The sequence below is a fragment of the Octodon degus genome, unplaced genomic scaffold, assembly GCF_000260255.1.
Source record: "Octodon degus isolate 3935 unplaced genomic scaffold, OctDeg1.0 scaffold00142, whole genome shotgun sequence".
Classification (NCBI taxonomy): Eukaryota; Metazoa; Chordata; class Mammalia; order Rodentia; family Octodontidae; genus Octodon; species Octodon degus.
This window is the reverse complement of record NW_004524718.1, coordinates 7130233-7142130: the sequence shown is the minus strand read 5'-3', so window position 1 is coordinate 7142130 and position 11898 is coordinate 7130233. Positions and strand designations below refer to the sequence as shown.

At 39.7% G+C, this 11898-nt stretch overlaps 1 protein-coding gene across 1 annotated transcript in view; it reads right to left on the bottom strand.

Moving 5' to 3' along the window:
* Positions 1–4954: 4954 nt before the first annotated feature.
* The window catches only part of Ttc33 (tetratricopeptide repeat domain 33), an 83492-nt gene continuing 76548 nt past the window's right edge, over positions 4955–11898 (bottom strand). Inside the window, exon 5 of the mRNA XM_004641804.2 lies at positions 4955–5716. Within this exon, the coding sequence (XP_004641861.1) occupies positions 5363–5716 (354 nt within the window). The 3' untranslated portion in view covers positions 4955–5362. The remainder of the gene's footprint in view (positions 5717–11898) is intronic.

Below are 11898 nucleotides of genomic sequence, written 5' to 3'. Positions count from 1 at the left end.
GATCCATATCCTCAATTTTGGAAAACTTGTGTGGTCTTTGTTTCAGGGACCTTCTATATCCTTTTAAATCAAAACTTTAAAAAAATATTTTCAGGGAGATAATTACAAATAATCCTTAAAGTTGGGAGAATAAGTATAAAGCCTTGGATCCATTTTGTAGTGAATCAATCTGAGTGACAAGTGTATCCGAGGTCACCAGTTTGTATGGGTGTTGGGAGAGACAGTATGCTTAAGTAGCACATGTAAGGTACTAAAATAATTATTACAAAAAGTTAAGATAAATTTTTGGTCCTTTCTAGTTTTAATTTCTCCAGATTAGTAAACTTCAAACTTTAGCCTCCATGAGTCATTTGAAGAGCTTATAAAAACAGTTTCTGACTCAGTATGTCTGGAGTGTCCACATCTCTAAAAAGCTCCTGGGTGAAGCTGATCCCACCAGCACTGGACACACTTCAAGCAGGAGTGGAGTCATCATTTGCTACGTACAAGTTTTTAGAACTATTTGTGGGTAATGTCAAAAAATAAGACTGTCACTTTCATAGGACTACTGGCACAGTGATTCGCACTGGAGTAAGGCAGGCTCAGAAAAGGAGCAGGCAACTTCAACTTCAAAAATGTACTATTCGCTCACTCTAAAGAATGCCCATGAGCCAATGTAAGAAGGACTTTTGTTTTACCTTCATGAACATGAGCAATAGAAACAGCTACGTCACTTGTGTTTCACAGGCAAAAACAAGCCCTTTATTCACAACCTAGTGTATTAAGATTGCCTAACACAATTAAATTCATCTTTACTTAAATTCAGCATCCAGAACACTGATCTGGCTCTATCTTTTCTTAGCTGACATACCATGTGCTATAAAATTTATCCTGGGGGGCCAGAGAGATAGCTCAGTAGAGTAAGCGCCTACCTGGCAAGCACAGGGTCCTGAGTTCAACCCAAATTATCCTTTAAAGTGTATACTCTAAGGCATTTCAGCATGTTCATGAAGTTGTGCAACTATGACTGCTGCCTAATTGCAGGACATTTTCATCACTGGGAAAGCCGGGCATATTCCCCTCTGTAGTCATTTCCCATCCTCCTCTCCCCTAGGACCCAGCAACCACTGTATCTCTAGTTTTTTCTGGACATTTTATATGAATGAATCATACACTATGTGGGCCTTTGTGTCCAGCTTCTCTCACTCCAAATGTCTTCAAGGGCAGTAGGGTTGCCACATGAATCACATTTCCTTCTTTTTATGGATAACTCCCCATGGTATGGATATACCACATGGCTTCTTTATCTACTTAACAGTTCATGACCATTGAGTTGTTTCCACTTTCTAGCTTCTGTGAATATTTCTTCTATGAACTTTTTGCCAGTAAGTTTTTGTGTAGATACATTTCCAACTCTTTTGGGCATATACCCGAGAGTAAAATTGCTAGGATGTACAATAAGTTCAATGTTTTGAAGCCATCTCAGTTCTTTTCTGTACCACCTTACATTCTCACAGGCACTATAAAAGTGTTTCAGCTTTTCCACATCCTTGGCAATGCTTGATATTGTCTGTATTTTTTTATTATACTCAGCTTCTGGGTATGAAGTGGCATCTCACTGTGGTTTTGATCTGCATTTTCCCAATGACTAATGATTTTGAGAATTTATTCATATTCTTATTGGCTAACTATATATCTTCTTTGGAGAAATATCTATTAAAGCCCAGTTTTAAATTAAATTATGTGACCATTAATCAGTTAAGGCTGCTAGAGAAGAGAACCAACGACCAGGAGCTTCAGCAACAGAAATTAATTTTCTCAGAGTTCCAGGTGCTAGACGTACAAGATCAGGGTGATGATGGCAGGACTGATTTCCTTTTGAACCTTCTCCCCTTGGTCTGCAAATGTATAACATGAACTTCTACATGGAAGACCCTCAAAAACTCCACCAGAAGAGGCTTAAGCTGTGTAACATAGCAAGGTACAAAGTCAACACACAAAACTCAGTAGCATTCCTATACACTAGTAATAAACTCACCAAAAAGGAAAGCAGGGAAATAATACCTTTCACAATAGCATCATGAAAAAAGTAGGTGAGGATTAACCTAACCAAAGAAGTGACAGACCTCTACGATGAAAACTATGGCACTCTGAAAAAGAAAAGGCCATAAGCAAATGGAAAGATATCCCCATTCCTGAGCAGGCAGAACCAATACAGTCAAATGGCTATATGTTCAAAACTGTAGGCCTTTGGCTTTGTCTTAATACCCAATGCTCTTAGATAGAGGACTGACAGACAATGAAGTGTGACTTTTTATCCTGTTTTCCCCCAGGTCTCTCTTGTTCCTGCTCCTTTCCTGCTAGACAAATCCTGCTGCTATCTGTATTCTCTCCCAAGCCTTCTCGCAAGCACGCTGCTAAAAGCTGCTAGGATGCCACTCTCAGCTCTCCACCTTCCTCAGGCCACACTGCCATCAGCAGCCCGGGCACAGGCGGGTGTCTGATGAGCTCAAAGTGATGCTCAGGATGTGTCATGGCACACACACTGCCTGTATCTGCAGGAACAACAGGAGAGGTTCTGTTCTGGGGCCTATTTGACTCCCTCTTTCCCTCAGAAACTTGCCCTTTGCCTAGCCCCTGAACCATGTACAGTCTTCTTGGTGCTCAAAATGAAATACCTCCCTAGTTAGGGCCATGGGCCTGCCTTCAGCTTCCCCAGAGGCCTGCCATGCCCTCTGAAACACCCTTACCCAAGCGTTCAGTTTCTCTGATGCCCTGGCCTGCAAACATCTCACTTGCTGTGTTCTCCCAGGGCTGTGTGCATGTGTGCACACACGTTTTTCAGTGTTCTGGCCTACACTTTCATGCAAGCTCCTTGCCACAGGGCACTAGAGCCCTGCAAAGATGGCGTGCACATTGGACCTGGGCCAGAAAGGGTGATGTGGTCCTATGCAGTCCAGCTTCCCTTCCTAAGTCCTTTGATACTAGCTTTGAATCCAAGAGGATTCTTTCCTGCCTTCCTGAATCCAGATTTTCCTGTCACCCCCATTTGGGAGGACCCTAACATTCAGGTGGGCGGACTCCAGCTTTCCAGTCTCACTGCTTCCCCTGCGGCAGCCATGATGGCACTTCCACCTCTCCTACACCGTATGTCTCAACTCCTTTATATCTTACACCTAGATAAAAAGGAGACCAACTGGCCTACCACTGCCAATACAGTAGGAGCGATAGGTTAAGAACCCAGTGGTTACATGCACTCCACACTGAGTCTTGCCTCTTTGTAAGTTGAAGCACAGACCACTATGACAAGAATCTCCAACTGATAAACATCTGCCCTACAATATAAGGAGTGACTTCTCATTTTTGGGGGGGGGGGGGGGGCAGAACCTGGGATTCAACTCAGGCCCTTGCACTTGCCAGGGAAGTGCTAATTCTACTGAGCCATCTCTCTGGCTCCTAATTTCTCACTTTTATATAAAGAAAAAATAATGAAGTTTACCTTTCTTAAAAGTCAGAAGAAAGTAAAGCTACATATCTACAACAAATCCAAGTTCTTCACAGAGCTAGCATTTACTGAGCATTTCATGCTTTAGGAATCATTCAAGATACTTAATCTATATTACTTTCACAAAACAAGAAATTAAGTAAATCAACCTAATTTTTCAAGAGCTAATACAAAACAATAGGAAAGTATAAAATGGAGGAAAAAACCTATTTATTCACAAATTACACAATACACAAATATTTATTACACAAAACAGCACATTGCTCAGTACCTGGGAGACTGAGAAAGGAGGATTGCAGTGAGTTTGAAGCTAGCCTGGGCTACAAAGCAAGACCCTGTCTTAACAAATAAAACAAAACACCCAGCATACTAAAGCATCTCTAGATACCTACCCCCATCCTTTGAGTATATCCCTTACAGAACAAAATAAAATAGCATTTTTATCACTTTAAAATTGACCTGTCGACCCAGGATAATTTTCTGATGATGTAACTTAGGGGGGAAATACAACCCTTTTTTTTTTTTTTTTAAGGCAAGTGTTGATTTTCTTGTGTGGAAATAAGCATTCTATTGAAACAAGATTTTAAGAAATTATCCTCACAAAAATATAGGCCATTATTTACATGCTCCAGCAGTGTTAGGTAAGGTTCCTTAACACAAAGTAGCTTTCATTTCTAATAAAATTAATTTATATCAATAACATCTTCCTGGCTTTCAGAAACAACAGTGCACAACAGTCTCATACAGTTATACTACAATATATAATATAAAAATAATTCACATTATCAATGAGAGCATTTTATGAAGGTGACTGTGGCCTTTAAATAAACTATTTAATAGGTCTTTCACAGTCATGGGATTATACCACAAATGATATTCCAGTTTCTATGTATGTTTTGCTTAAGTTACTCAGTGGCACTCTAATAAGAACATCCCTTCTTATTTTTAGAATATAATTTAGCTCTTTACAATTGTAACTGAATAGTTTTTAAAAAAAAAATTATCTCAAAAAGTAATTTTAAGCATCAGCCAGAAAGTTACAAGTAAGAAATAAGTAACTTCAGGGATTTTTAAACACCTAAAAGTAAGAGAAAAAAAAAAAAATACTGCTTTTCATTGGGATAATAGAGAATTACAATTTATTATGACATATTGGTAAAAGACACTCAACCCTACACATGACTCACTTGTGGTGCAGACACAGCAAGGAGTAAAACGAAAACCATCATTCTGACATCTCACACACCTAACAAACACTGGAGCTACCACTGTTACAACTTCAAGGTCAAAACTGAAGCACAAATTAGAATTAAGGAGACTAAAAGAGTGTTCAGAACTCACACGCTTTCAACCAGGCTTTCCAAGACTCCACATATATGCAAATGACAACTCTGAATCAACATGAATGTCAGAAATTCACTGTGTAGACTTGACTTGGCTTACTTAGTCGCTTAGTCAGCAACAAACAGCAATGAAAGAGTGGCTGGGAGCAAGCAGCAGATTTCAAGGAGGAAAAGTAATCATATACTTTATCGGAAAACAAAGTGAGCATATCAACATTAAAACTACTGGCCATCAAGTTGTTAACTACTTAAGAACATATTTTTCAAGCTGTATCTTTAAAATGCATTCATTCATAAATGAATCTGTTCATCAGTCAAAACAATTTTACTAAGAATTCTAATCTTAAGCATAAGTCATGACTTATGAAAGCATATTTCAAACACAACCATCCTACTGTTTAATTTTCTATGTCTCATCAGAAAGCCATATTTTACAAACAGGAGTTCTGCCCCGTTTCTCCACAGTAAATGTACCTATGTTTAAACATTAAGTACCAATCAAAAAGACAGACTCAACTCCACTATGCATACTGCTTCATCGGGCTTTGATAAATACAGAGCCGTCGGGGGGGGCGGCACCCTCTTCCTTCTCCGTTACAGTCTCCACCGTCCCAGAAGCTGACACAATAACCATTGTTTTATTAGCTGAAACTGTCTTCTGTTTTTCAGCAATAGCTGCACAAACGGCCACAATCTCCTCACTTTCAAAGTCATAGTCGGGAATCGACTTGGGTGAAACATGCGTTTCCTCAGGTGGGGCTTCACTTTTTTTCATCTTCTGTGCTACCTTCTGCTGCTCCTGCAGTGTTCTTGCCCAAGAAAGGTCTTCTTTCCATATTTCAGGATTCATTGGATAGATGTGAAGCGCTACTTGGAAACTTCGGATGGCCTAGAAAAAAACAGGGCACAGGTTTTCATTCTAAAACTCAGTCTGTTCAATGCAGTCATATGTGTGTGTGAGTATGGCTGTGTATATGCCCATCCACAAACACACTTCTGAAGTCAAAACTTTGCTTTAACTTCTCAATGATTATGGTGGAAAAATGTTTTATTTGTGAGTCATCTTCCTTGTGTCCAAAAACCATCACATCAATCCCATTACTACAAAATAATTACCACTGTAAAAGGAAAACTACAATTAGCACCAAAAGTGACATATGAAATTTCCAGTAAAGAATTTGTTTATGTAAAATATTAATATCATTAATGTGAGACTTTGAAAATAGGGAAACACTAGCAAATAAAATTAATGCACATCATACACTGGCACAAAGAAAATCAAAAGTTACAAGAATTATACAGGAACTAAAAGGGAGGCCTGGACGATAGTCCAGGACATGAGAGCTAACTGCATCGCCCTTCCTAGAACTGTTACCTGCAGGCGTTCCTCTTTTTTTCTAACTTCCTTTCCTTCATAACTTCTCTGGAATCAGACTCCTTATATATTCCTTTCTCAGCAACCACATTCCCTTTCACGGAGATTTTTCAACTTCTGGAACAATCCTCAACAATTTTCTTACTCTTCCTTCTTCCTCGTCTTCTTATGAAGTCCAATCTCTCTTTCCTCACCAGCAACACTGACCTCTCCTTGCTCTCTTGCTTTCTCACTCAGTCAATTTATTTCCCAAACGTTATTTCCGTGCATACACGTAACTCTCAAGATCTAAGTAACGGTTCTTGGGATATAACCAACTCTTGACATTTGTTTTTCAGTTCTTTTTATGTATTTTATGATCTTGTCCATACATGCATTATATAGTAAGAATTATTAAATGCTAGAAATTTTTAGCTTGAATTCAAATATATTTTTCACAGTGTTCCTTCACTATGACATTTGAAGTCTTTTTTGTTGTTTTGTTTTGTTTTTTTTCCAGTACTGGGGATTGAACTCAGGACCCTGCACTTCCCAGGCAGGTGCTTATTCCACTGAGCTGTCTCTTGGGCCCTTTAGTCTTTTTGTTTTTGTTCTTTTGTTTTCAGTACTAGACTGAATCAGGGCCTGATTGCCAAACATGCATGTTGTAGGGATTTCCATTAATAGACAAGTAAGAGATAATAATTATAAATATTTAATAAAAGACATAAGAAAACATAATTTTATTATATATTCTCTCACTTCTCACTAATCTGTTAAAAAAATAAATTCCATAATCATATATATTTTTTTCAACTCTGGTCTGACTTTAGTCTTCAAGTAAAAAGAGAAAAGAAGACAATGTTAAATGGCAGGAAAAGAAAATGGCCTGGTCCTACCATCTGAGAATACAGGCATACACTGGGCAGCTACAGGGACCTGGTGAGCCTGGCCTGCATGAACCACCAGGAAACATGGCAGAAATGCTGGTGCTATCCCACCATCTGGGGAGGCAAGTGGACACTAGGCAGCTTTGAGGCCCACTAAGTCTGGTTTACACGCATCACCTGTGAAGAACTACAGAGGATCTATTGGGGCCAAACCCACCCTCTCAGAATGCAGGCAGACACTGAACAGCTATGGTAACCTAGTGAGTCTGGTCATGCTCATCACCTCCACAGAGCTTCAGCTAGCTGCCACCACCAGTCCTGAGTGCCTTGGTGGGTATTACCCTGCCCACCCACTATCACAGGAAGAATACTGCCCTGTATCCCACAACCCTGCCTGCCCACTATCACAGGAAGCATACTGTCCTGTATCCCACCCCTCTTCTACCACTAAGTCCAGATGATCACTGCACGCTTCAAAAATGCCAACATAAAGGAGCAAAAGGCAATCTAAGACATCCAGCTCCCTGAGAACAAGTCCAGGAGACAAGGACACAGAAGAACTTGCAAGTCACACACCTGCAATTTCTGAAATGATAGCAACTGAAGTAAAGAACTCCATCAAGCTACAGAAGACAGCAGATCAGAAATAATCGCTAAGGTCAAAAAAGAAATGATGGCACCAGGGGGATAACTCAGTTGAACAAGTGACTGCCTGTCAAGTGCAAGACCCTATGTTCAATCACTTCTACTACAAAAAAGAAAATGAAAGAAAGAAACACAACTGTAAAACAATTGCTCAGCACATCTCAATAAGATGTAGATTTTAAAAACATAGAGAACAGAAAAATGGTGGAAATATTGAATAAACAATATAGGAAACAATTAAAACACATGAAACACACTCAAAGAGATACTTAGCAAATTAAGAATAACACTGAAAACTGACAAAACCACTGGAATAAAACTTTAGATACACATTCAGACCTTAAAGACAACAAGAAGGATCTCTTAAAACAAGGAACCAAGGAATAACATTTAACAACCACAAGATGATACAAAGCAAACCAATAAAAGACTAATAAGTGTCAGCTAAACAGCAGAACTCGGCACAAATGACATAAGACTATTTGTAGAAGTAGTTGTAGAAAATTTCCCAAGCATAAGAAAAGAATCTTACATATACTTAAGTGACACATATAGAAGTCCAATTAGACATAATCAAAATAAATCTACACCTAGATACAAAATAATGAAGATGCAAGAAATTCAGAAGAACAGAACATTAAAAGCTGTTAAGGTATACAGGCCTGGGTTGAAAATGTGCACCTGCAAGCCCTGCAGAGGATTTCACCCCAGACCTGTATGGGACAGAACCACCCAGCTAGTCCAGGAGCAGAACATCTTGCCAGAGGCACACCAGGTTCACTCCCAAGGGCAGCAGAGGGAAGGAGCTGAGCACAGCATCCAGACCTAAACCAGGCACAGCTAGATAAATCCAACCTTTGTAGATCTGCACCTGAATTTCAGTAGGTGCTAAGGTTATAACTGCTCCAAAGTTCTACAACAAAGGTCAGAAGACAGTGCTACACAAAATGACAATGAGAAGAAGCAAAATGCAATCTCTAGACCCCAAGTCCACCCATAATAAATGCAGAGGACACTAACACAGAACAAATTGGGAATGACATAGCTGAAGTCAATGAATCAACAGCTTCTGAAATAAAGAAACAACTGCAGGAAGGTATAGGGGAACTCAGATTGGAAATGAAAAAAGAAATTCCTGAATTGAAAGCATCTACAGTAAAAAATCAAATACAGAAACATGTAGGAAACCCAAATGCTCACCCAGAACAAGTGCAGAGGACACTAACTCAGCTCATATCTATGAATTAATAACATCGATAATAAATAAGCAACAGCAGAAAGGTACAGAGGAACTCAGAGTGGAATTCTTTACTACTACCTCAATTCCATTGTATAAATTAAAAGCGATGATAGTAAATAAGCAACAGCAGAAAGTCATAGAGGAACTCAGAGCAGAATTCTTTTCTGAAATAAAAAACAATTCTCTGAACTCATAGCATCTGAAGTAAAGAACGAACTACAGAAACATAGGGAGGAAACCCAATCTCAAAAAAACACTGCAGTAAAAGAATAACTGCTTCTAAAGGAGACACTGATAAAAAAAAATGGAGGAGATTAGAAAAATGACAGATTCCTTGAATGAGCAATACAGGAAAGAAACAGATCACAAGAAGCAGAGTCAAAGAGACATAGAGGAACTTAAAATCTCAATCACAAGCTTACAAAACCGTTTGAGTGAAAGTGAAGACAGAGAAGACACTGGTGCAGCTAGTGAAAAGGTAAGAAAAGATCTCTTAAAAACAACTAGGATGCAGAAAAAATAATTCATCACTTGCAAGACGATGCAAACATGAACAATGTGAGACTAATAGGCATCAATGAGAAAGAAGGACTCAATATAAAGGACATTTTAAAAATATGGGCAGAAGTAATAGCAGAAACTTTCCAAATATGAGTAAATAATCTGACATTCAGGTAGCCAAAGCATACAGAATGCCAAGAAACCTCAACTTAATTAAAAACACACTGAGACATATAACAGCCAAGATACCAGAAATTCAGCTCAAGAATAATACACTAAAAATTTGGCGCTAATCTTCTAAGGTCAATTAAGATTCAGGACATATGAGAACTTGTACTGTAACATCATGTACCTCGGTAGTGTCCCAAATTTTCTGATCAAGAAGATTATGGGGCCAAAGAGGAAAGTGATCGATGACGTAGAGTGTGCCTAAGGAGAGTCACATGGGGAGAAGACACTCTCTCAGGCTTTCACAGAGAGCACATTGGCCAAGCAATGGCCGTGACTCATCCACATGGCTGCACTGACAAAGGTTCTACAATCTGAGGTACAGGATCTCAGGATAAATCCTGAGGGCATTTCACTAACCTTCTCAGACCAAAAATCTACAACTCTTGTTGCATAGGTCCTGCTTTACCTTGCTCTTAACCATCCAGTAGAAAAGTATAAAGACGAAATATAGGAAATAAAGCCATGCTGTTAAGTTGAGCTGCAGGGGACTCAGGTCAATAATTTCTGACATTGCCAGTTAAACAGAAGACCCAATGCTATTATGGGCTACTGGACTCTTTTAGAATATTTTGCTGAGTTTACACACCTATAATATTCAATAACGGAACTTAGAAAAAATGGGGCATGCCTATGAATGTCCATTTTGTATCTGTGTATTCAAAGTGGTTGGGATAGATATATAGTTGCATTCTCTTAAGGAATAGAATGATTTGTTCTAATGGTGTTTGTAAATAGGATCACAAGTCCGCATCTTGTACAGCAATTAACCACTAAGAAGAATATATGCAGTGTAATATTTGTTGAAAAAAAAATACACTAAAAAAAGAAAAAGAAAAACAACAATAACATACTGAAAGCTGCTAGAGAAAAGAAGATATCACATTCAAAGGAAAAGCCATCAGAATTACGCCTGACTTCGCTTCACAAAGCATGAAGGCAAGAAGAGCATGGAGCAGAGTACTTCAAGTCCTCTATGAAAACACATTCCAGCCCAGACTACTACACCCTCGCAAAACTCTCTTCAAAGTTTGAAGGAGAAGTGAAACACTTCCATCACCAAAGAACAACTAAAGAATTTCATGGTTCCGGGAACCCCCAGACCCAGTCCTAGCCCAGTTCCAGTGAGTGTGTGGGAGAGCTTCTGGCTACCCTGCGCCGGCAGGACCAACTTCAAGTACCAGCCCAGGCACAGCATGGGTGAGACCCTCTTCCACCCCCTTGGGACGCCCCCTACCACTCCGCAGCACCTCCCCCACCCTGCTCAATGAGTAGGAATTTCTGCCCCGTTCTGGGAACCCCCAGACCCATTCCTAGCCCAGACCCAGTGAGTGTGTGGGAGAGTTGCCTCTCCCCACTACTCCACCTTGTCCCCTCCAGGCTCAGCTCAGACCTGGCATACAGGACTGGGGTGTAACCCTGCAGCTACAATACCTACAGAGAGGGTAGAGGATAGAATCACCCAGCTAGCCCAAGAGCAGAACATCTCGGTACAGGGGCAAAACAGGTTCACTCTCAAGGGCAGCAGCAGGAGGGAGCTCAGCACAGCAGCCAAAACCAAACCAGGCACAGCTGGATAAATCCAGACTCTGTAGATCTGCACCTGAACTTCAGTACGTGCTAAGGTTATAACTACAACTAAGATCTACAACAAAGGTCAGTAGAAACTGCTACACAAAATGAGGAGAAGGAACAAAATGCAATCTCAGAACTCAACCCCACCCGGAAAAAGTGCAGAGGACACGAAAAAAGAACAAACTGGGAATCACACAGCTGAAAGCAATGAATCAACGGATTCTGAAATAAAGAAATAGCTGCAGAAAGGTATAGAGGAACTCAGATTGGAAATAAAAAAAGAAATCCCTGAATTAGTAACATCTGCACTAAAGAATCAAATGCAGAAATATATGGAGGAAAACCAATGCCCACCCAGAAAAAGTGCAGAGGACACTAGCTCGCCTCAAAAGCATGAATTAATAGCATCAATAGTAAATAAGCAACAGCAGAAAGATAGAGGGAAATCAGAGCGCAACTCTTTTCTGAAATTAAAAAAAGAATTCTAAGAACTCGTAGCACCTGAAGTAAAGAAGCAACTACAGAAACACAGGGAGGAAACCCAATCTGAAAAAAACACTGCAGTAAAAGAATTTATAACTGCTTCTAAAGAAGACATTGATAAAAAAAATAGAGATTAGAAAAATGACAGATTCCTT